Source organism: Lynx rufus, unplaced genomic scaffold (genome assembly GCF_022079265.1).
Source record: "Lynx rufus isolate CCGP_SWC_20201006 ecotype Redwood Valley unplaced genomic scaffold, mLynRuf1.p SCAF_54, whole genome shotgun sequence".
Classification (NCBI taxonomy): Eukaryota; Metazoa; Chordata; class Mammalia; order Carnivora; family Felidae; genus Lynx; species Lynx rufus.
Genome location: NW_025814872.1, coordinates 329061 through 353548, shown reverse-complemented (window position 1 = coordinate 353548; position 24488 = coordinate 329061). Strand labels below are relative to the sequence as shown.

General features: G+C 50.8%; 2 protein-coding genes and 1 long non-coding RNA gene across 8 annotated transcripts; 2 read left to right on the top strand and 1 right to left on the bottom strand.

Moving 5' to 3' along the window:
* Nucleotides 1–1116: 1116 nt before the first annotated feature.
* Nucleotides 1117–7330, top strand: RPS9 (ribosomal protein S9). Its single transcript, XM_047100998.1, has 5 exons — nucleotides 1117–1217; nucleotides 1457–1578; nucleotides 1808–1930; nucleotides 6031–6217; nucleotides 7076–7330. Exons 2-5 carry the CDS (start codon nucleotides 1482–1484, stop codon nucleotides 7251–7253), a joined length of 585 nt encoding a protein of 194 aa, XP_046956954.1. The 5' UTR covers nucleotides 1117–1217; nucleotides 1457–1481; the 3' UTR covers nucleotides 7254–7330.
* LOC124527769 (leukocyte immunoglobulin-like receptor subfamily B member 3) lies at nucleotides 7319–14292 on the bottom strand. Of its 5 annotated transcripts, none has more exons than XM_047100982.1 (12): nucleotides 13717–14289; nucleotides 13476–13511; nucleotides 13025–13309; nucleotides 12580–12879; nucleotides 12063–12344; nucleotides 11457–11756; nucleotides 10930–10965; nucleotides 9866–9982; nucleotides 9434–9482; nucleotides 9315–9355; nucleotides 9041–9093; nucleotides 7319–8348 (listed from the first exon to the last, which is right to left on the bottom strand). In XM_047100982.1, the coding sequence occupies exons 1-12, from the start codon at nucleotides 13763–13765 to the stop codon at nucleotides 8157–8159; spliced, it is 1740 nt and encodes a 579-aa protein (XP_046956938.1). In that variant the 5' UTR covers nucleotides 13766–14289; the 3' UTR covers nucleotides 7319–8156. The 5 variants fall into 5 exon arrangements, with proteins under 5 accessions (XP_046956938.1, XP_046956939.1, XP_046956940.1 ...); XM_047100983.1 differs by having other exon boundaries at nucleotides 9434–9479; XM_047100984.1 differs by lacking the exon at nucleotides 13476–13511 and having other exon boundaries at nucleotides 13717–14291.
* On the top strand, nucleotides 10153–24258 carry LOC124527784 (uncharacterized). 2 transcript variants are annotated; one of them, XR_006965983.1, is made up of 4 exons: nucleotides 10153–10985; nucleotides 11410–11554; nucleotides 13519–13521; nucleotides 24248–24258. It is a non-coding gene; the product is annotated as an uncharacterized LOC124527784 (long non-coding RNA). The 2 variants fall into 2 exon arrangements; XR_006965982.1 differs by having other exon boundaries at nucleotides 10153–11554.
* The last annotated feature ends 230 nt before the right edge of the window (nucleotides 24259–24488 follow it).

Sequence of the window (24488 nt, the reverse complement as noted above, 5' to 3'; positions counted from 1 at the left end):
AAATCAATTGCATTTCAGACGTCCACTTTGGGGGCCCAGAGAATGGGGAGAGCAGGTTAGGGGCACCAAGTACAAAGGCAGAGGGTCAAACTGCGGGGTCCTCTCCTTTCAGAGCGCTGGCCGCAGGCACATTATTTCAAACTCTGAGGCAGCGAAAGCAGATGACCACCATCTGCATGGGGATGTTTACTGGATGCATCATACAGTGATGTTCCTCTACTAAGATTGTAAGAAATGCAGATAAATGACGAGCACTGGGTGTTCTACGCAAGTGATGAATCACTAAATTCTACTCCTGAAACTGTTATTACACTATATGTTAACTAACTTGCATTTAGATAAAATTTAAAAATAAAATAAAGAAATATGGATAAGTTAAGGTGTTAGGTTAATTCCCAGAGTCCCAAAGAATTGGGAGAGGTTTTAATTACATGCGATAGAGGCACGATTCATCTTATGACATGTCGCTTCATGGCGCGTTTTTACACACTGAAGGTTTGGGCAACCCTGCGTTAAGATTTTATTTTTAGAAAGAGAGCGCGAGCAAGGGAGAAGGAGAAGGAGACAGAGACTGACTCTGTGCTCAGCGCGAGTCTGACGCGGGGCTCAATCCTGGGATCAGGACCTGACCCAGAAAGAGTGGCATGCTCAATCGACCTCAGCCACCCAGGAGCCCCAGCATTTTAAAATTAAGGTATGTACTTTTTTTTTTTTAAAGACATAATGCTATTGCCCACGTAATAGACCACAGTATAGTATAAACAGGATTTTTATACCCACTAGAAAACCAAAAAATTCATTCCATTTGCTTTATTGCCATATTCCCTTATTGGTGGTCTGGAATTAATTCTCCAATATCCCCAGGTGTGCCTATAATCCTAGAGCGGGGGCGGCTGCAGCCCAGAGAAGGTGGACATCGCCACTCAGAGGCTCGCTAGCGGGTCCTGTGAGGTGACCGCCCAGCGGCGCAGGACGGTCCTCACTTCCCCGGGGCCGGACGCCGTGACTCCAGTCAAGGACAGACGCGGACGGCACACTCAGCTCCCCGCCCCGGCCCTACCTGTCCTCTCCGAGTACTTTTCCGCTCGGCACCACCTCTTCTGATTGGTGCAGGCTGGCGGCGTGCGCGCTGACGTCACCAGGCAGCGGCGTTGCTATAAAAGCGAGGCCGGGCCGCGGAAGTTCCTCTTTCTCAGCTCTCGGAGGCTACGGTGAGGGTGAGTGTGCTGCCCGGCTCTCTGGTCAGGGTGTGGGTTGCAGGGGCGTAAGGACCTTCCGACATGAAATGAGTATGTTGAGGCGGTCGGAGGTGGTTGGACGGGACTGCAGAGCGGTGGCGCTGGGCGAGCCGGCTTTGGCGGCGTCGCGGGCGGTTCTCGCGAGCCTGCGGCGGCGTTGTGGGACTGCGCAGGCGCCGTGCGCGGCTCTCATAGGCTCGGGTTTCCGTCCCGCGCAGGCGCACGCGGACATTCGCGGCCAACATGCCGGTGGCCCGGAGCTGGGTTTGCCGCAAAACCTACGTGACCCCTCGGAGGCCCTTCGAGAAATCCCGCCTCGATCAAGAGTTGAAGCTGATCGGTGAGTAGTGTGACCCGGGTTTCTGTTTCCGGGCCAGGTGGGGGCTTGGCCGGCGCGTGGGTGAGGCCGCACACGTGCTCATTGCCGCGGGCGTTCTCGCGTGAGCGTCCCGCCTCCCCCCCCGGAGGTGGGCACGGTTTGGGGTCTGGCGGGGTTGTCCAGCCTTGCGTTTGCACTTGGCCGGGGGGCCGAGCTCGCTCGCCCAGCAGCCAGACCCCTCTTTTCGCAGGCGAGTATGGGCTCCGCAACAAACGTGAGGTGTGGAGGGTCAAGTTCACCCTGGCCAAGATCCGCAAGGCTGCCCGGGAGCTGCTGACGCTGGACGAGAAGGACCCGCGGCGGCTGTTTGAAGGTGAGGGAGTGTGCGCGAGCCCACGGGAGGGACACTGGGTGCGGGGCGCCGCCGGCCTCCCTCCTGCCTCTGCTCGTCCGTTGGTCAAAGGTCTGGGCCGAGCGGGGGGAGCCCACCTCTGGCCCTGAGTGGAAGTCATCCGTGGGAAAAGTGGGTCTGGGGCCAAATCCCCTTTTCTGTAAGCGTGTGTCGCGGGGCTCCCCAAGCATTGCCTGCTTTTATAAGGTGGTCAGCGGTGTTTTCCAAAAGCCTGAACGGGAAGGCAGCCTGTAGGGTGATGATTTGGGAAGGGAATGCAGATCATGGTGGGAACTTTACCACCTTTCCAGAGCAACAGCTGATTTCAATCACCTTATGATTTTCTTGTTTTTCAGGGTTGTAAGATGGCAATAATGTTAAAGTAGCTGGAGTTTTATTTTTCTGAGTTTTTTAGATTTGTTACTTAATCTGCAGGACAGCTTCCTAGGGGTAGCTTATGATACATTTTACAGGTGATCCTCTCGTAGTGGGTCCAGACAAACTCAGTGATGGGGTGGACTGAGAAGAGTTTCCAGGAAGCTTAGAGAACATGACCAGCAGTTGAGACAGTATCTGAATGTGAAATAAGTCAGAGTATCTATCCCACAATGGCTTGTGAAAGCTTCTGTCACAAGTGTACAGGTCACTTGCTCTGTGTTAACTCCTAAAGTTGGGCTGCCTGGAAGCTCTCCTCCTGATACTGCTTTTGGCCTGAGCTCGGGGACACTTGGTTTATGGGGGGGGGCTGGGAATCATGTTTTGCTTGTTTCTAAATTTTTGATTTCTTTTCCAATCTATAGCTGAGAAGGAAACTGCTTTTACATTTGAGCCTTCACCGTTATGGTTGGGCGGTCAGTCATATTAGAGGTTGAGAAAGCTCTGGAGCTTGTTTAACCATCACCGATAGATCACGTGATCATGAAAATTCAGGAATCCCCTCCCCTGTGGATGCCTGGGTGGGACTTGATCTAAAAGTCTTTGTGGAGCCAGCCAGTTAATTGAGGGCAGAGGGACTTTTTGAAGATCAAGCTACTCCAACCCATGGTCAGATATGCAGTCCTGTGGCTGACCGGGCAGGTGAACCCAGAGTATTTGTGGTTTACCGTGGCAGAAGTGGACTTTACTGAGGAAGGCAGCCCATAGATTTGTAGGCATTTAGTAAACGAAGGTGTTTAGCCCAACTGGACAGGAAGGAGCCTGCAGGCTCTCTGCCTATCCCTGGAGGTGTTTGTCACTGGTCCAGCCTGAGGTCTAGCCTTCCCCACTAAAGGCAAGTGACTGGGTGAGAAAGTGTTCTGATTTTTTATTAAAAAGGCTTTGACTCTTTTTTTTTTTTCAACGTTTATTTATTTTTGGGACAGAGAGAGACAGAGCATGAACGGGGGAGGGGCAGAGAGAGAGGGAGACACAGAATCGGAAACAGGCTCCAGGCTCCGAGCCATCAGCCCAGAGCCCGACGCGGGGCTCGAACTCACGGACCGCGAGATCGTGACCTGGCTGAAGTCGGACGCTTAACTGACTGCGCCACCCAGGCGCCCCTATATGTGGTTTTTAGATGTGTGGCATGATTCAATATTTCTATGTACCATGAAATGATCACAATAAGTGATCTAGTTCATTTCTGTCACTATCTGTAGCTTAAAGTTTTCTTGTAGTGAGATCTTTTAAGATGTACTCCATTGGTGCAGCAACTCTTGACTCAGGGTTGTCAATTCTAGCCTCACGTGAGGTGCAGATGTTACTTTAGAAATAAAGTCTTAAAGATGTGCTCTCTTGACAACTTTCTCGTATACAGTGAGTATTCTAACTGGAATGTGGTACTTTTTGACCACATTCACCTACTGCCCCTGTGACTCCGGCAACCACCATAATGTACTCTGAGTCTGCGAATTTGGGGTATTTCTGTTGATGGTAGCTTTGTGTGGATTCCATGTATAAGTGAGATCATGGCCTTTGTCTCTGATTGACTCCACTTGGCATGGACCTCGGGGTCTGTCCGTGCTGTTGCAGGTGCTAACATTTCATTCTTTTTTATGGCTGAGTAATCACCCGCTTTGTGGGTGCCGCATCTTTTACCCGTTCAGCTGTCATTCGGTGAACACTTAAAGTTGTTTCCATGTCTTGGCCACTGCAAATAATGCTACATAAGCGTGGGGGGAGCTTCCCTTTTCCAGTTAGTGCGTTCGTTTTCTTTGGATAAATATCCAGAAGTGACATTGCTGTCTCATCATAGTTCTGGTTTTGACTTCTGAGGAAACTCCATCCTGTTTTCCAGACTGGCTGCACCAATCTCACATTCTCTTTTAAATTTAATGTTCATTTTTGAGAGACAGAGCATGAACAGGGAAGGGGCAGAGAGAGGGAGACACAGAATCTGAAACAGGCTTCAGGCTCTGAGCTGTCAGCAGAGCCCAACGCAGGGCTTGAACTCAAGAACTGCGAGAACCTGACCTGAGCCAAAGTCGGGTGCTCAACCAACTGAGTCACCCAGGCGCCCCTACACATTCTCACCAACAGTGCATGAGGGGAGGGTTCCCTTTCTTTACATTTTCATGGACTGTTTTTTTGTCTTTGATACTGTTTTTGGCAGGTGTGAGGTGACATCACTGTCGTTTTGATTTGCATTTCCCTTTATCCTGAGAGAGCACAAGCCAGGGGAGGGGCAGAGAGGGAGAGAATCCCAAGCAGGTTCTGTTATCAGCACGCAGCTGGCTGCAGGGCTCAGTCCCACAAATCGTGAGATCATGACCTAAGCCAAAATCAAGAGTCAGAGGCTGAACCAATTGAGCCCCCCAGGCACCCTGGTATCATGGATATTGTAACAATACTTCCAAACCATAGGCATGGAATACCTTTCTGTTTTAATGTTTTAGGGATTTTTTTGTTTTTGTTTTTTTGATGGTGGGGGGAGCACAGGATCTGAAGCTGACTCTGCACTGACAGCAGAGACCAATGTGGGACTCAAATCCATGAGCCATGAGATTAAGACCTGAGCCAAAGTCAGATGCTCAGCGAATTGAGCCACCCAGGCACCCCTGTTGATGTTTTTGTAAATGGGAAAATACCATATCTTAGGTTGAGCGTTTGTTAGAGTGAAGAACGAAGCCATACTAGGACTTGGGATATTGGGAAAGGTAGAGTGTGTTTCTCCATTTTGATCGTCTTTCTCCATTAGCTGTGCTAGAAAGACTGCAGTTTTCCAGGGGCAAGGGGTCATGATGCCAAGAATCCGGGATAGTACAGAGAGCTTCCTTGAATTGTCTTGCTGTAATGAATGATAAGGTCACTTGACGAGAAGTGAAACTAATCCTTTTTAAGGAAAAGCAAAGTTGGGCTTTTACCCCAGTGTCACGGTGTTAGGCTATGAGCCTGTGTGAGTATGAACTCTGGGGACAGGGTTTGCCTCCGGGATCCCAAGTCCTGGCCGCTGTGGAGTGGTCAGGGGCTATGGGCAAATTGCAAGGCCTCCTGCAGCTGGGGGTTACTGGCAGAAGGGCATGACTTCATGCCATTGTTGGCATGAACACACCATAATTTCTCAGCAGGAAACCACAGATAGAATGGTAGAGCATATGACATACTCCTTAAACGTGTGCCCAGTCTGAGGCTTCTAAGGCCTAGAGGCTAAGTGCTGACAGCCCTATATTGTCAGGGAAGGCGGTTGAGCCTCAGATTTGACTGACTAGTAGCGGTTTCTTGACTCCAGCAGGTTAGGTCTTGACCGCTGCGCTTCATTGTGGGAATAATGGGTTAGCAGCCGCAGCACCTAGTCTTTGGGGGCAGTGGGGAGTGGTTAAGTCCTCTGGCAGGATTGTCTCATTACTCTCCTGACAGCTCACGGAAGGTTCTGTTCGTTGTTTCAGAGAACAAAGGTGGGTGTGGTCACCTGCCCTCCTTGGTAAGACAGGTAGGTGTTGCGTGGTTGTGAGGATTGTAGGAGCCACACTGTGGCCACTGTTTGATCTTACATCAGAGTCATGGGCCCTGCTTCCCACTCACATCCCACCTCCATGCTAGGGAGCTCCCAAGAAGTCTGAAGTGAGCCGGAAGCCCGAATGCGTGCTTCCTTCCCCTCCTACCAGGTAACGCTCTGCTGCGGCGACTCGTGCGCATTGGGGTGCTGGACGAGGGCAAGATGAAGCTGGATTACATCCTGGGCCTCAAGATCGAGGATTTCTTGGAGAGGCGCCTGCAGACCCAGGTCTTCAAGCTGGGCTTGGCCAAATCCATCCACCATGCCCGCGTGCTGATCCGCCAGCGCCATATCAGGTACTCCCTCTGGGCTCCCGGAGTCTCTCTTCCACCCCATCCTCTCCTCTGGTGGTTGCCCTCGCTGAGTTTGCTGTCCTTACCTCCTGTGCAGCCCTCGGAGGTGACGGGTGTGAACATACCTTGAGGGTACAGGTTGACCCAAGCAGAGAGCTCATGGGGTGCTGGGGACAGCCTCATCCTCCCCCGAGCCCAGCGCAAGGGTCACTGCGGCCTGAGCCGTACACCTTGTGAAGGCTTCTGCGGGCGTGCAGGCAGCTGGACAGGTAACCGGCTCTGGGTGCGCCCAGCTGGCTTGAGTGGGTTCGTGGGTTCGGCTGTCTGTTGGGCCCCCCACCTGGTGGCCGTCACGTTCTTGCACAGTGTGGGCGTTAATTTGGTAAGCTCGCCTCAGTCCGTGGTCTGATGCTCAAGTGCCAGGGACTGCAGGGGTCTGGGTGGCTCCAGGTGGCAGCTGTCAGGGCAGAAGGGTTCTGTATCTGGGTGCTCTGTTTGCCCTCTGTCGGGTTCCAGAGAACCTGGACGGGTGGCTGCTTGAAGGACTGTGACGCTGCATCGCAGGTACTACACCTGAAGCTCAGTTGAGTTTTAAACATCAGATCCTGGAATTGCTGCCATGTTGCCTTCTTACTTAGTGGTCACATGTGGGGTTTACTTGTGACGGTTTCCACTTCTGTAAGATGCGAACAGGAAAAACTCTCTCCCGCAATGCTCTGACGCCCTCCTGATCGCACATGTGCTGTGGGGTCAGTGTGGCTGCAGCACCCACTCTGCCGGCTGCAGAGTCGAAGCAGAGAGTAGGGTCTCATCCTGCTGGGATCCTTTCCCCCCTCCCCTCACCTGCCATCCCCCCTCCAGGGTCCGAAAGCAGGTGGTGAACATCCCGTCCTTCATTGTCCGCCTGGACTCCCAGAAGCACATCGACTTCTCCCTGCGCTCTCCATACGGGGGCGGCCGCCCTGGTCGCGTGAAGAGGAAGAATGCCAAGAAGGGCCAGGGTGGGGCTGGAGCGGGAGATGACGAGGAGGAGGATTGAGCCCACCCGCCCCACCGCTGGGCTATGGATTGCCTAGTTTTCTAGTCAGATAATAAAACAGAATCAACCCTTTGGAACTGGTGTTTATTGGTGGGTCTGTTCTCCTTCCTTCTCTGAACACACAGGCTTCTGTGGTGGGAAAAAGCTCAGGCTTCCTCATCCTAGCAAGTTCACACTTGGAGCATTGCCTCTTGCTTAGAGGGGCCTGGGGAGCCTACCAGCTGGGGGTCCTTGTTGGGGTAGGGGAAGTACACCCCACTCATATCTGCTGCTGGGAGCCAGCTGTTTGCATTGGGGTTAGGTGGAGTCCTTTCCCAGCAGAGAAGTAGTGAGTGGGGGTCAGGGGTTAAATGTTGGGGGTGGGCGCAAAGAGCTGAACCTGGGGTCACTGGTGGAGATGAACTACTGTAGTTGGGTTTTGGTAGGAAGCCCTTGAGAAGGTGAACAGACTGGTTTCAAAGCTCATTTTGGTGGGGTTGGGAAGTGGGTGAGTCCTAATTAGGGGCCTGTGGGAAAGGACATTTAAGACCCAGCTTCGCAGTGATGGTCCTGGGAGGCTGCCTGGCTGCCACGAAGCCTACAGAAGGTCCTGAGTAGTCCTATCCTAGTGCTGGTTGGTAGGCCCTGCCCTTCCCCCACCACCAGGGTTACCACTTGGTGGTCTTGGCATTTCCATGGGAATCCTTGGAGTCAGGGTCACTTTACAGGAACCCTAAGGTCAGCTGTATGGTGATGGGAATTCCTGGAAGCAGTTTCCACAAGGTCCCAGTAGTTGGGTCCTTGTCCTGCCTCCAGGCTGGGTGGGATCAGGTAGTACCCACTGTGGGCAGCTCCTTTGCCCTCCAGGCTCCCTGCAGGAGACCTCGCAGACCCCTGGAGTGTGGGGTGTGGGTCCTGCTTGGGCTAGCGGATGGCCAGAGATGCATACACACTGGGCTCTGCTGGAGGCTCTTCTTGGGAGGAAGCGGGTCCGCTTGTCACCCGCCTGAGGGTCAGGCAGTTGAGCTGGGCATAGGTCACATCCTGAGGGTCTTCAGAGACCAAGCTGTTGATCTGGGTATAAGTCCCATCTTGGGAGTCTTCAGAGACTACAGCCTGGAGCAGAAGGAGAGGAAAGGCATGTGGCTGGAGCAGAAGGAAGCCTGAGGCTGGGGAGGAGAGGATGCACCCACGGGGGGTCTAAGGCCCTGTTAGACACCGTGAGGGATGGTCTTGAGCCCCCTTGCCCTCCTTCAGTTTGTATCTGGGGGAGGAGGGCTGTTGGGGTCCAAAATGCCTACTGCCTGGACACAGCTGGTACGTGGATGGTTGGCCCCTGGAATCTGGTGCTGGGGGAGGGCAAGGCTGGAGGTAGGAATTGAGTGTGGCCATCAACGTGGATGGACAGGCCCCCACGCAGCCCGTGGGCCAGGGTGAATCGCGTGAACAGCCGTGGCTGTGGGTGGGACAGATGGGGAAAGACTGAACAGAAAGAGGACTGAGCTAAGCTACAGGACCACTTTGTGTAGGTTTTAGGAGGTGCCGCCTCTGGGCCTCTACTGGCCCAGGGCCTGGATTTCAGCCCTTTGTGCAGGGCACAGGCAGCCCTAAACTCCAACCCTGCCCCCTTGACCTGAGTGTCCCCAACAGCTCGACAGAAGAGACCAAGGACCCTGAGGTGGTAGCCGCCCAGAGAGTGGCGTGCTTCCAGAAGGGAGAGAGAGGCTGCGGGCTGCCGGGTGGAGTGTCTGCTGGATTTATCACATAGAGAGGCAGGGGTGCCCTGGTCAGGACCACAGGGAGCCCACCTGGCTGTCCAGCTGTCTGTCCTCTTCAGCCTGTGTGTCTTTCATGACAGCATCTGGTAGGGACAGAAAAAGGCGGTCCCATCTCTTGCCAAGATCCCTTGAGATCTTGTATGGCAGGAGCCCAGAGAAGATGAGTGATGTTACCAGGCCACAAGGTGATCAGATGCTCTCTCACACCCGAGCCCAGGACCCTCTCCCAATCCACAGCCTCCACTGCCCACCCACATTCTCTGGGCCCGCCTCCTCCCCAGGGTGGCCCCACACTTCCCCTTACACAAGTTCTCATCCTGGGCGGCCGTGGCAGCGGGACCGGAGCTGGGGAGGAGACAGGGCTGTTAGGCGGCAGTGAGGGGGCCACCAGCTGGTGAGGGTGGGGTCTCGGAGAGGTCTTACCTCCCACGCAGGCCTTCATCCTCAGGCGCTGGGATTGTGGCTGCTGCTGCTGCGGGGAGTTGGAAATCGGCCCCTGGCACCCACCGCGGACCCCTCCCCTGGGCCTGCCTTAAGCTGAGGATCTCAGAACTGGAAAGACTATAATCCCCTCCCATCACCGTACAGAATTCAAAACAAAGACGTTCCCAACAAAAAACGAAACTTGGATGTGTTTTCAAGCATTTCATAAATTTGAGAAGGCAAAAAATTAAAATATTTACACGTATGCTCGCATGTACTCCTCTCTCCAGACTTTCTCACTGGGCGATGCTGGAGTTCTACGCTGGCCTTTCCCGCGTCTGGTTTCCCTCTGGCTGGCGCCCTGAGCCACTCTCCATCCACCCGCGGGAGAGCCACCACCCCCTGGGGCTGGTCACCCCCGTCCCTTCTCACCCGGCTTCCTGCCTTTGCCCTGACGCCGGCGACGGACGAGGAGGACGACGAGGAGGCAGAGCAGCAGGACGAAGGCCCCCGCGGCCCCGATGAGGATGTACAGGTACCGGTTGGGACCTTGGGCAGAGCCACACCGTGAAGGAGCCAGTGATGCCATTTAACTGGGCGCCGGCTGTGTGCCAGGCACGTGCTGGGCTCTGGGCATTCACCTCTGACCCTGTCAAGGGTCATGCAGCAGGGGACTGCCGCCCCCGCCCCCCCCCCCCCCCCCCCCCCCACTCCACAGACAGGAAAGTGAGGCACAGGGAGGCTGATCACGTGTCCCAGGTGGCCCAGCGTGGAGGCGGCAGGGCTCGGACTGGAACCCGGGCTGTGGGTTTCCTAATGGGATTTTGGGTTTTTTCCATGCTGTCCCCTTACCCCTCCCCCACTGGCAGAACACCAGAGTGGAGACCTGTTCACCAAACCCAGTCTCCGCCCCGCCCAAGCCCAGATCTGTCTCCCACTGTGCACAGGCCCAACACCCCTTGGGGGCCTGTGTGGATGTGCCATGTGTGTGTGTGTGTGTGTGTGTGTGTGTGGACACGCATCCACAAGGGCAGGAGGGAGGGCTCTCCCCTTCCAGAGCTCTAAAAGGGGCCATGCTGAGGGCATTCACCAGAATCTCTCAGTGGGCCTGAGGGAGGCGACAGGAGGCCTGTTGTGCTGACAGTTAGCCATGGGTCTCGGAAAGGGACGGACTTGTCCAGGATCCCACAGCGGGGGAGAAGCAGATCTGGGCCTGAACCTGATTTCCAAGCCTTGCTCTCTCCCCGACTGCACAGCAACTCTCGGGCTGAGCCCCCGTTGCCGTCTGTGGGGGTGAACTCAGACACCTCCTGTGTGTGCCCACGCCCCCCACCCTGCCGCACCCCACACACAGTACAGCCACCTTCTTGCCCTTTGCAATCAGAGGACTTGTCTCGGTGAGAAGGAGCTTCTCAGGCCATAATCTCAGGAAGAGACTGAGGCAAGCCTAGACTGAGCTCCTCCCACCCGCATCTCCCAACAGAGACTCCACTTACCCCTCCATGGGGTGACTGGTGCATCCTCAGAGCCTCCTGGGGACCAGGAAAGAGAGGTAAGGAGGGGTGCTCTATGCTCCCCACTTCAGGGTGCTGGTCCCCCAGGTGGGAGCCCACCTTTCCCTCCGCCATCTGGCCCAGACTCAGAGCCCCCCGGAGCCCCGTGGTCACCCCTGACACGAGCCATGCCAGAGATGGTGATCTTGGTCCCCCCAGGGATCCACGCCTCTGCTAGTCCCCCACTCTCGTGTTGGTGTCTCTCGGTGAGGAGCTCTTAGGACTGGAGACTGGAGGAGGATGGGGGTGGTCGGCCTCTGGCCTCACCTCCCTCCTTTCTGTCAGGACCTCAGCAGGCAGGGTAGGAGGCAGGGATGGGGGTTGTTGTGACCATCCCTCTGAGAGCTGAGGTTCCCGTCTGCCGCTCCCCTCCTTCTGTGACCCCCTCACTCCCGTCCCAGCCTAGCATTTCTCCGTTGACAGGTCCCTGACCACGACGACACACAGGGGACAGGACTGGGGCCCCTCACCTGAGACCAGCAGCTCCAGGGGGTCACTGGGGTGTGACAACAGGTAGGGGGAGGTGCTGGATGAGGTGTAGCACCTGTAGGTCCCCTCATGGTCTGAGGTCACAGGACTCATGTTGAAGTTGACCTGATAAGGTGCAGTTGTGTCCTGCAGACGAATGTGCTGGGGAGGAGCAGGTGACCCCTCCTTGGACAGGTAGAAGGTGTCGAACCAGATTTCCGAGCGACACTGCAGGGTCACATTCTCTCCCCAGGACACTGAGGGCCCCGGCTGGGCCGAGAGGGACGGTTTCCTGTATAGGCCTGCGGGAGGAAAATTCGTGACCTGTATAGATCTGCTTCCCCCTTCACACACCCTTGACCCTGAGCTGGGTGATGACTGTCCTCTCTGCTGGGACTCTGTGTGACTCCCTTTCAGCTCCTCTTGTCTCTCTGATGAGTGTCCTTTATTTCCTTGGCCCTCACTGTCCGTTTCTCAGTCTCTTTCCTTAGACCACAGCCCCATCTCAGCCTCTGCTCCTTATCCTCTACCTGGACCCTATCACCCCTAGCGGTGACTATGGCCCCAACACCCTGAGCAGACAGAAATATGGGGAGTGGGTCTCTCACCTGTGATGAAGATGTCCAAGGGGACACTGGGAGCTGACCACGTGGAGGAGAGGTTTTGTCCACCATAGCATCTGTACCGGCCCCTGTGGGTGATGCTCACAAGGCCGAGGGGGAAGTTGGGGCTGGGCTGCCCATCTAAACGCACGGGAGGTGTGAGCCCCTCATCCTTCATCAGAGCGAATGTGTCAAATCCGGCTTCTGAATGACACTGGAGGGTCAGGTTGTCTCCAGGCTGCACCAGCGAGCCCGGCTGGGCTGAGAGGGTGGGCTCCCTGTAGGCACCTGGACGGGAGGGGACAGAGGCACCAGGGGATGCACACCCCACGTTGGCCCCAGGGCCTGAGGCGAGGCTCTCATGAGCACCCCCACCCCTCCACCATAGCTTCCATGTGTCGTCTGACTTCAGGAGGCCAGTGCCCCACCCACTTTCTATCACCCCCAGGGCTCCACTGGGCACTCGGCTTAGGTCAGTCATTTGGGCCCAGGAAGTAGGTGGGGCAGGGCAGGGGCCCCTCACCTATGACCTGAAGGTGCAGAGGGTCACTGGGGAGTGACCACACATACGGGTAGGAAGCTGGAGAAACGTAGCACCTGTAGGTCCCCCCATGGGAGGTGCTCACGGGGCCCACAGGGAACAGTGCCTGCCTCTTCTCACGAGGGAACTTCAATTCCAGGTGTCGGGGCGCGTCAGCTCCCCCCTCCTTCAGCAGACGGAAGGTTTGCCATGGATGTGGTGAGCTACAGGAGAGGGACACGTTCCCTCCTGAGGCCACCACAGGGCCTGGGATGGCTGAGAGGGAGGGTGGGTCGTACACTCCTGAGGGAGAAGGAGGGGCAGTGTTAAAGGGGCCATCGCCCCACGTACCCCAGTGTGGACAGTGAGCGAGAGTCCCCTGAGGCCACACTCTGTTCCCTTCCACCTGGAGGAGGGGCCCCAGGGGAGGGGCCAGCTTCTGCCTTACCTGTCACCACCAGGGGCAGGAGGTCACTCCGCTGTGACCAGCCGTTCCTGCTGTGATATTGACACTGGTACCGCCCTGCATTGTGCGCACTCATGAATCCGAGGGAGAAACTGGCCTTGTCGCTGGACTCCTGTGAGATCTCCATGGACGTGGGTTCAGAGACCCTCTCTTTATACAGATAGTAGACATCAGCCTGCAGAGATGCCTGACACCAGATGGTCACAGGGGTCCCCCTGGTGACATTGGGGCTGGGGTCAGCCCTGATGGAGGGTTTGGGAAGGTACCCTGGAAAGGAGTCAGATGGGGAATTGCCAGGGTGCCCTTCTCCCCTGTTTCCCACCTGTCACCCCAAGGCCCCTCCCGGACTGGTCACCATCAGCCCAGACCCTCTGTACCCCCCAGCTGCCCAGCGGGTTGTTGGGTGGAAACAGGAGGTCTGGGGAGCACTCACTTGCCTGTACCTGGTCCCACGGACCCCGACACAGCCCTGGAAGAGAGTTCCCTGTGAGAGTGTCCCCCCACCCGCAGGTAGCTGTTCCAGGCCCAGTCAGGTCCAATGACCCCGGGGGTCACTCTCTGGCCCCCAGAAGTCCTGCCCCCAACATGCCTCCCAAGTCCTGAGGTCTCTCAGGGCCCAGGGCCTGGGGGCAGGGCGGGAGCCACCCATCCCTCCTCTTGTCCAGAAAGCTCACCGAGACACAGAAGGGCGGTGAGGGTCTGGGTCCTGACGCTGCCTCCCATGGTCCCAGCGGTGCAGACAGCTTAAAAGTCCTCAGAGTCCACGGGACAGACACATGCACAGGGTGTGACATGGCCCAGGCTCTGTGGTCCCCATCATGGGTTCCTCACGAGAGGCCTTACAGGAAGGGGAACACCCCCTCCGGGGCCTTGCTCTGCTCTCCCTGAAGGACGCCCGACAGAGGGAGGCCCTGCGACCTTTCAGACCAGATGCGAGTCTCACCAGACCCCACACGGCCCTGCCGCTCTGCCTGTTCCCCGCCAAGCCCAAGTCCAGAGAGTGACTCTGGTCCCAGAAGCCAAGGTCGGGGAGTGTGGGCCGGATCTGGGAGCCGGCCCAATTTCAGTTCCAGTTACAGGCCTCTTACAGAGAGAGGCTGTGTGATCTGGGTGAGACACTTCCCTTTCCTGAGTTCCGTAAATGCAAATTCTCTTCCTTCCTTCCACCACCCTGTCTGTCAATCATTCAGTGTTTACTGAGTAGTTACCATGTCCAGTCATGGCACCAGGCATTGGAGAATCATTGATGAGGCTGACAGAGTCCTTCCTTCCCTGGACTCATGGGGCTCTGATTAGTGACAACAGACGATACAAATATTTAGGTAGGAAAGAAACAATTCTGTTTTCGGTCTTACAGGACTGTTCCAGGTTGGAAGTAAAAAGAAAGCAGAGTGGGGGGGTGGGGTGCTTGGGTGACTCAGTAGGTTGGGCGTCCAACTTCGGCTCAGGTCAGTATCTCACAGTTCGTGAGTTTGAGCCCCTCGTCGGGCTCTGTGCTGACAGCTTGGAGCCTGGAACCTGCTTTGGATTTTGTGTCTCCCTCTCTCTCTGCCCCTCTCCCACTTGTGCTCTGTCTTTCTCTCTCCCTCAAAAATAAATAAACATTAAATAAATAAAAAAGAAAAAACAGGGAACCATGAGATTCAATAACAGGTAGATGTCATACAACCTGTGGTCCCTCTGGGGTATGGAGGGACAGAAGGCAGGAACCAGGGGTAGCAGAAATGGGAGTGAAGGGCATCCTCAACTAGAAAGATCTTGAGCTGTTCTCAGAATTGAGAGCAATCAGGAGGAGGCCAGGGCCTTGTCACACAGGAGTCTGATAATCACGCCAGCCTTAGAGATTTCATCTTTAAAGCAGTGGGAAGATTTTAGCCAGCAGACAGTATGAACGGGTTTCTGTTTGGAAAAGACACTGTAGGAAATAAAATGTGGGAGGGCTCTGTTGGCAATTAGTTGTATTGATAATCAGTAGTGAAGCCCCAGCACTCATCTGGCTGTGAGATCCCGTATTGATCAGTATTTTAAGTCGTTGATGGGGATTTTTCATTGAAGCCTTACAGGAACCTACGACACAAAACACATTTAGAGTGGAGCGAAACGAGCCAGGGCGGCCTCCCAGTCTGGCAGGTGGGAGAGGAGCTGGCCAGGTTCAGACTGGCTGATGGGACAGCCAGACAGAAGGCACAGAATCGTTAAGTCAGCTCGGTTTGTGTGCACTCGGGGAGGTGTTCGGTTTGGAGGGTGGGTTTTCTTTGTGGGGCTGGTGGGTTTAGCTCCGGCCGGACGGTCACAGCCTCGCAGATGAGATGGTGCAACGTAGAGCTTCGTAAAGGAGAGGGTGGGAGCGTTTGGAGCCTCACACGGGACCGGACCAGGCAGGGTGATTGGAAGGGTCCCTCGGAGATGGTGGGAGGGAGGAACAGGGGAAGGGGGGCCCGGTGGGAGGAGGAGGAGGGAGGCCGGCGTGGTGATGCACACACGCTTCTTGAGTCTTGCGATGGGTTGGCCGTTGTTAAGAGGGTGCCGAGGGGCGTGGTGGTGTGTATCCGGTGACTGGACGTGAGCGCAAGAGCACGGTGGCGAAGGCAGGAGCCAGTGAGGCCGCCCCAGGAGGATGATCCAGGGAGAGGAGGGTGTCGGGAGGTCATCGAAGACAGATGGTCATTTCTCCCAAGGCAGCACAGCCCTTCCTCCTGCCCTGGTATTGTGGATTTTCTTTACCCCCAACACTTCCCTTCACTGACTTCCTTGTTCCTGTAAGTCATCACCATCTTCTTTTCATCACCTCCCTTCAGAACATCTGAGTCCTTTCTGCCGCCTCAGGGCCCCGTCCCCTCCATGGGATAGCCTCTCCGTCCCATACTGTGCGTCCCTCTTGCAGGCACTGGGTAAGAGCAGGCGCTGGAGGCAATTCAGAGATTTAATTGAAGCTGAAACACTGTCAGTATTCAGCAAAACTTCCCCTTCCTGAGTCTTCTGTTACTCATGGTGATGAGATAGGGGCCTCTCCCCTCAGGAGTGCTGTGATGCCTGAGACACACAGGGGCGATTTCATGTGTGGCTTGTCGGCATTCAGGTGACTGCAGTGTCAGAGTTCATGTCGTGGGGCCACTTGAAGGCCACACTCCAAACACACCGAAATGCTAGATAAAGATTTGTAAGATGTGTAGCCACAGTGAAAACAAATCAGAGCCAGAAATGCAGCGTGAATCCCTAGACGTAAGCAGAGACCAGCGCTGAGTGGGCTTGGTGATGCATCTCGGGGACGGGCCCCAGGACCTGGTTTGCTGTGTCCACGCGGTGATAGGTGGCAGAGCCCCAAAGGAGATACGGGTTCCTGGTGTGAGGCCAGGAGCTCTGAGCCTGCTGCCTGTCTGAATGGGGGCTGCAGTACCCCCACTCACTGATCAGAGGTCATGCCCAGACACGACAGGACGGGCAGGTACCAATGTACACCCACATGTAGCATGAGCTCAGTTGTGAGTGATCCGCGCACCTGCTGGAACCCTGAGCAGAACACTGAGTTTGGAACACCTGCAGATCTTAAGTCTGAAGCAGTCGCAAGCTGGTCACTTGTTGAGGCCTTCACAATGCAGGAAAATGGGCGTGATAACTGTGAGGAAGGGGTCGGCTCAGTGGCAAAATGACCGAGTGTACACAATCAACTGTGCCGTGAAAAATAGAGCACAGACCCGGTCACTGGGGGAATTCCCAACCAGGGCAAGGGAGAGAACTTGAAAACTGGAAGGAGACTTAAAACTAAGCATGCTTTAGGTCCTCAGAGGAAGATGAGACATGCGTGATATAAGAAGAGTTGTTCAGTGGAAACAAAGAGGTGCTCCCTAAGGAAATTTCATAGGTCAAAACTCATTAATTGAATGAAGAAACTCAAAAGATCTATTCTCAACGGATAGAAGATAGCTGATCAGAAAATTGGGGAACTGGGAAACAGAACTCAGGAGGTATTCCAGAATGCAGTGGAACATCATAAAAATAGAAACCCAAAGGATAAGATCTGAGACATGGAGAACAGAATAACCAGGTCCCAAGACACATCTGTCCTTCGTTTTAGGAGGAAACAAGAGAATGGTGAAGTGGCGGTAAGCAGGTGTCATTTTGGAAGTGAAACCAGAGAAGTGGGCAGCACGGGCTGTCAAAGCTGAACTGTGACTGGGAGCTACATCCTCGAAAGCATGTCACACTGTCAGTACCCAAGCAGGGTGATAACCTGCTCAAACAAACATTCACCTTGCCCAGAAGATTCTGTCTGATGTAAAATTCAAAGAAACAGGCAAGTCTCAGTAACACTCAAAGGAAAAAATAATCAACAGACACCAACCCTGAGCTGACCAACCGTCAAAAGCCACTTTTATAATCAAGCTTCATGAAATAAGGGCAAACACTTGTACAATAAATGGAAAAAAATAGACTTCTCCCAGCATAGGAATTATAAGGGAGAAAGAGGAAATTTTAGAAAAAAATTAAGTAACTGAAATAATTCATTGTGTCTAGTGGCAGGATGATGACAGAGGCAGGGGTCCGTGAACTTGAAGACAGAACAAGGGAAGTGCAATCTGAACAGTAGAGGAAAAAAAGATATAAAAAATGAATGCGGGGTGCCTGAGTGGCTCAGTCCATTGAGCGTCCAAGTCTTGATTTCAGCTCAGGTCATGATACTAGGGTCATGGGATCAAGCCCTGAGTCGGACTCTGTGCCGAGCGTGAAGCCTACTTGGAATTTCTCTCTCTTTCTGCCTCTCTCTCCCGCTTGCACTCTCTCTCACTAATGTTTATTTGTTTTTGACAGAGAGAGAGAGACAGACACAGACACAGACAGAGCATGAGTGGGGGAGGGGCAGAGAGAGACAGAGACGCAGAATCCGAAGCAGGCTCCAGGCTCCAGGCTCCGAGCTGTCAGCACAGAGCCCAACAACGGGGCTCGAACTCACGGACCGTGAGATCATGACCTGAGCCGAAGTCGGACGCTCAGCCGACTGAGCTACCCAGGCGCTCTCTCTCTCTCTAAAATAATTTTTTTTTTTAATTTGTGGGGTGCCTGGGTGGTTCAGTGGGTTAAGCGCCTGACTCTTGATATTGGCTCAGGTGGTGGTCTTGCTGCTGTGGGACGAAGCCAAGTCAGACCCCACTCTTAGCCTGCTTGGGATTCTCTCTCTCTCCCTCTGTCTCTTCCCTCCCCTACTTTCTCGTGTTCTCTTCCTCAAAATAAACAAAATAAAAATCTATCAAAAAAGATTTTTCTTTAAAAAATAAAGGTAAAAAATTAAAATTGAACACAGATTCAGGGATTTGTGAGTCAATGTATATAGTCAATCTTCCAGCAAAAGGAGAATGATAACTGATGAAGAAAAAAAGTTTGAAGAAATAAATAGCTGTCCATTTTACAGATTTGTTGAAAGTCATACATTGACATGTACAATGTCCAAGATGATCAGCAAATGCAAAATAGGATGAGCTTTAAGAACCGTGCCCATTCCCAAAAATAAATAAATGTTGAAAAAAAAATTTTTTTAAATAAAAAAAAAAATAAAAAAAAAAGAACCGTGCCCATGCACATCATAATCATAATTCAACTAGTCAAAACCAAAAAAAAAAAAAAAAAGAGAGAAAGAAAGAGAGATGCCATTTTACATGAAGAGGGAAAACAATTAGAATGATTACAGATTTCATATCAGAAACCATCACGGTCAGAAGATTTTAAAGTTCTGAGAGACAGAGCCAACCTAGAATTCTGGATATATTCTTCAGGAATGGGATTCCTGGGTGGCTCAGTCAGTTGTCTGACCCTTGATTTTGACTCAGGTCAAAATTTCATGGTTTATGGGATCAAGCCCCACGTTGGGCTCTGCACTGGCAGTGCAGGTCCTACTTGGGATTCTCTCCCACATGGCCCTCCCCAACTCATTCTCTCTCTCTCCCTCTCTCTCTCTCTCTAAATTTTTTTTTTAAAGGAATGAGAGCAAAATAAAGTCATTCTTAGAGGAAGGAACATGGGAAGAGTTTGTGACCAGCAGGTCTGCTCCACAAGAAATGTTAAGTTCTTCAGACAGAAAGGAATTAATTCTAGAAGGAAGCTGGGAAGTTCAAGAAAAAGAGATGAGAAAAAAAGGTAGATAACTAGGCAAATAGCATACTTCTTTCCTCTTACATTCATTACCATATGTATGGCTGTTGAAAGCAAAGCCAATAATGTTGTCTCGGAAGCTTTGAATATATGTAGGTGTAATACATACAACACATACAACATGTGAGGGTGAAGGCCCTAGACACTTGTAAGGCTTCTGTGTTTCTCTGAAAGAAGTAAAATATTAACTCTATGTAGAGTCTGTGAAATTAGGTGTGTATAATACCTACAACAGCTACTTTAAAAACAACATATGGAGATACAGAGTTATAGTTACCAATAGGTAAAATGGAATGCTTAGGGGCACCTGGGTGGCTCAGTTGGTTAAGCATCTGACTCAATCTCAGCTCAGGTCTTGATCTCAGGGTCTTGAGTTCAAGCCCCACATTAGGCTCCACCTTGGGTGTGGAGCCTCCTTAAAAAGTAATTAATTTAAAAAGTGGAATACTTAAAAATATACCAAAAAGCCAAAAGAAAGCAGGAGAGGGAAAACTGAAGAACAAACAATAAGAGGGGGACAGAAAGCAAAGAGTAAAATGATAAACCTAAAATCAACCTTATCAATAATTACATTAAATGTAAACGGTGAAAGCACAATTAAATGGCAGAGACTGTAGGACTGGATTAACACCACCATGACCCAACTATGTGCAGTCTACAGGAGGTAAAAGGAGAAAGAATACATTTTGCAAACATTAATCGGAAGTTAAGCTTAAGTAGATTTATTAGTTTCCTATGATTGCTATAACAAATAGCCACACACTTAGTGACTTCCAACAACAAAGATTTGTCTTACAGTTCTGCAGGTCACAGGTACAAAATCACTGGGCTAATGCCAAGGCGTCAACAGTGCCACTTGCTTTTGGTAGCTCTGCAGTGAGAATCTGTCCCCATGCCTTTTCAGCTTCCAGAGGCAGCCTGCAGCATGTGGCTCCTGACCCCTTCCTTCCATCACTGCAGCCTCTTGATTCTGTCCTCACATCCCCCACCATTGGCTCTGACCTTTCGCCTCCCTCTAATAAAAAGCCTGTGAATACATTGGGGTCATCCAGATAATCAGGTACTTTATTTAGTCACATTTCCAAAGTCTCTTTGGCCTGTAAGGTAACATCCTCACAGGTTTCAGGGACTAGGGCATGGATGTCTTCGGGAATTGGGAGGAAGCAGCAACTTTCTATCCACCAAAGTGGCCATACTCTCCAGGACAGTACAGTAAAAGATACCAGGTGAAGTAGGCTTTGGAACAAGGAAGTTATCAGGGATAAAAAGGTCAATTCACCAAGAAGACGTAGTAATCCTAATCATGTATGCACAAAACCACAGAGCTTCAAACACAGAAAGCAAAAACTGTCAGAAATGAGAGGACAAGTAAGTAATAGTTACTTGTCAGTAAGTATGGTTACTCAACAGTTATGGTCAGGGATTCCCTTGGTAATTGATAGAGCAAAGAGCAAATCAGCAAGGATATAGAAAACCTTAGCTACACTATCAACCAACTTGACCTAATTGACACGGCACTCAACAGCACAATGCACAGTCCTTTCAAGTGCACATGGAGTATTGGCCAAGATAGTTCATATCCTTGGATACAAAACAAAGCTCAACTGATTTAAAAGAAGCAATATCTTACATCACTTCTTTTCAGACTCTAATGGAATTTAAGTTAAAATCTATTACTATAAAGATAATCTCAGGGCACCAGAGTGGCTCAGTCGGTCAAATTCCTGACTCTTTGATTCAGCTCACCGTGTGATCCCAGGGTTGTGGGATCGAGCCCCATGTTGGGCTCAGTGCTGAGTGTGGAGCCTGCTTGAGATTCTCTCTCTCTCTCTCTCTCTCTCTCTCTCTGCCCCTCTTCCCCACTCATGCTCTCTCTCTCTAAAATAAAAAAAATTTTTAAATAAAAAAAAGATAATCTGGAAAATCTTCAGCTATTTGGAAATTAAACAACACACTTTTAAATAATTCATGGGGCAAAGAGGAGCTCAAGGAAAATTGGAAAATATTTTGAACTGAATGAAAATGAAATCAGCATACTAAACTTTGTGGGATGCAGCTAACACGCGTTTAAGAGGAAAGTATGAGCAATGAGTGTTCATATTTTTTTTTTAATTTTTTTTCAATGTTTATTTATTTTTGGGACAGAGAGAGACAGAGCATGAACGGGGGAGGGGCAGAGAGAGAGGGAGACACAGAATCGGAAACAGGCTCCAGGCTCCGAGCCATCAGCCCAGAGCCTGACGCGGGGCTCGAAGTCACGGACCGCGAGATCGTGACCTGGCTGAAGTCGGATGCTTAACCGACTGCGCCACCCAGGCGCCCCAAGAGTGTTCATATTTTAAAAAGGGTAGTTTCTAGTCACTAACCTAAGCTTCCATCTTAAGACACAAGAAAAAGAACAACTCACCCCAAAGTGAGCATGATAAAGGGCAGAAGTTGGTGAAACCAAAAATAGAAAAACAGTAACAAAAGCCAATGAAACCCACTGCTGATTCTTTAAAAAGACCAATAAATTGACAATGCCTGGCCAGGCTAATCATGAAAAATGGAAGACACAACTTGCCAAAATCTGGAATGAATGACAGGACATCACTACAAACCACACTGACACTAATAGAATATAAGAGAACACTGCAAACTCTGTGCCCCAAAATTTGGCAACTTGAATGGTTCAACTCTCTCTTTTTCTTTTTTCAGTATAGTTGACATACAATGTTACATTAATTTTAGGTTTACAACTTAGTGATTTGACAGCTTTATACATTATGCTGTGTTCACCAAATTATAGCTACCCTCTGTCCCATCACATTGCTATTACAGTATCGTTGGCCATAGTCCTTGTGCTGTGCATTTTATTCCTGTGACTCACTCTACAACTGGAATCCTGTATCTCCCACTCCCCTTCACCCATTTTGCTCATTCCTCCACCCTTCTTCCCTCTGGCAACCATGAGTTTGTTCTCTGTATTTATAGGTCTAATTCTCCTTTTTGTTTGTTTGTTTATTAGATTCTACTTATGAGTGGAGTCATATGGTATTTGTCTCTCTCAGTCTGACTTATTTCACTTGGCATAACAACCTCTAGGTCCTTGAATGGACCAACTCCTGAAAGACAGAAACTACCAAGACTCGTTCAAGAAGAGATAACCTTAATATTCTTTAAAATATTAAATTGCATATGTAGTTAAAACAACTTTCCAACAAGGAAAACTCTCAGCCACAATGTTCTCACTGGCATGCACCACCAAACATTTGGGGGAAAAATACAATTCTACACAATCTCTTCCAGGAAGTAGAAGAGAAAGGAAAACTTTGAACAATATTGTGAGCAAGCATTATTCCAAACTCAAATTAGAAAAAGACAGTACAAGGAAATAAAGCTGCAGACCAGGAGTCCTCAAAAACATAAGTGCTAAAACCCTCACCAAAATATTGATAAATAAAAGCCAACAGTATATGAAAAGGATCCTAGCATCACAACGAAGTGTGATGTATTCTCAGATGACAGGCTAGTTGAACATCTGAAAATCAATAAAGGTAATCCATCGCATTAATAGACTAACAACAAAAACAACATCATGATAAATGCATGCACAAAGATTTGATAAATAAAACGCTCAGCTGTATGCACTTATGAGGGAACTTCCTTAATCAGATAAAGAGCATCAACGGGGGCACCTGGGTGGCTCAGTTGGTTAGCGTCCAACTCTTGATTTTGGCCCAGATCTGATCTCACAGTGAGATAGAGCCCCACATTGGGCTCTGCACTGACAGCATGGGGCCTGCTTGGGATTCTTTCTCTTTCTCTCTCTCTGTCGCTCCCCCGCTGGTGCTCTCTCTTTCTCTTTCAAAACAAGTAAATAAAAGTTTTTTTTAAAAAAGAAGAGAATCAGGATGCCTGGGTGGCTCAGTTGGTTAAGTGTCCAACTCTTGGTTTAGGCTCAGGTCATGATCTCACAGTTTGTGAGTTTGAGCCCCACATCAGGCTCTGTACTAACAGCATGGAGCCTGCTTGGGATTCTCTCTCTCCCTCTCTTTCTGCCCTTCCCCTGCTCGCACCCACTCACTCTCTCTCAAAATAAATAAGTAAACTTAAAAAAAAGAAGAAGAAGTTCTATGAAAAGCCTTTAACTAATATTCTGAATGCTTTTACCCTGTGAAACAAATTACTGATAGTCTCACAACTTCTATTCAGAACTGGCTAGCAGTAAGACAACTGAAAGAAATAAAGGCATACAGATTAAAGGGGAAGGAATATCAATTGAATTTTATTCTGTAAATCAACAAGGAACAATTGGAAATCAAAATTAAAATATTATAATAGCTCCAAAAAGCATACACATGTAGGCATAAGTATAGATGTGTAAGATATGAAGACTGAAAACTATAATACTTGGCTAAAAGAAATTAAAGAACTAAAAAAAGACAGATACCACATTTATTGATTGAAAGACTCAACATTGGGGGTACCTGGCTGGCTCAGTTGGTGGAGCACACAACTCCTGATCTTGGGGTTGTGAGTTCAAGTCCCATGTTGGGTATGGAGCCTACTTAAAATATAAATAAACAAACAAAAGACTCAACATTGTCATAAAAAGAATGAAATCTTGTCATTTGCAATGACATAGATGGAACTAAAGAGTATAATGCTAAGCAAAATAAGTCAGAGTATAATGCTAAGCAAAATAAGTCAGAATTGATTTCACTCATGTGGAATTTAAGAAGCAAAATGAAAGAGCAAAGAGAAAAAAAAAGAAAACCAAGAAACAGACTCTTAACTATAGAGAACACACTGATGGTCACCAGAGGGGAGGTGCGGGGGGGGGGGGCGGGTTAAATAAGGGATGGGGATTAAAGAGTGCACTTATTGTGATGAGCACTGGGTGATGTATGGAATTGTTGAATCACTATGTTGTACACAAACTAATATTACACTGTATGTTAACTAACTGGAATTAAAATTAAAAAAAAAGACTCAACATAGTCAAGATATCAGGACTCTCTAAACTGATATGCAAGCCAAATCAAAACCCCAACTAGCTGGGGCACCTGGCTGACTCAGTCGGAAGAGCAAGTGACTCTTGATCTCAGGGTCATGTACTACAGCCCCATGTTGGATTACTTAATTAAATAAATAATTTTTTAAAAATCCCAACTAGCTGTTTTAGCAGCTGACAGGCTGATACTAACATGTATGTGGAAATATGAAAGCAATAATAGGGGCACCTGGGTGGCTCAGTTGGTTGAGTGTCCAACTTGATTTTGGCTCACATTGTGATCCCAGGGTCGTGGGATCAAGCCCC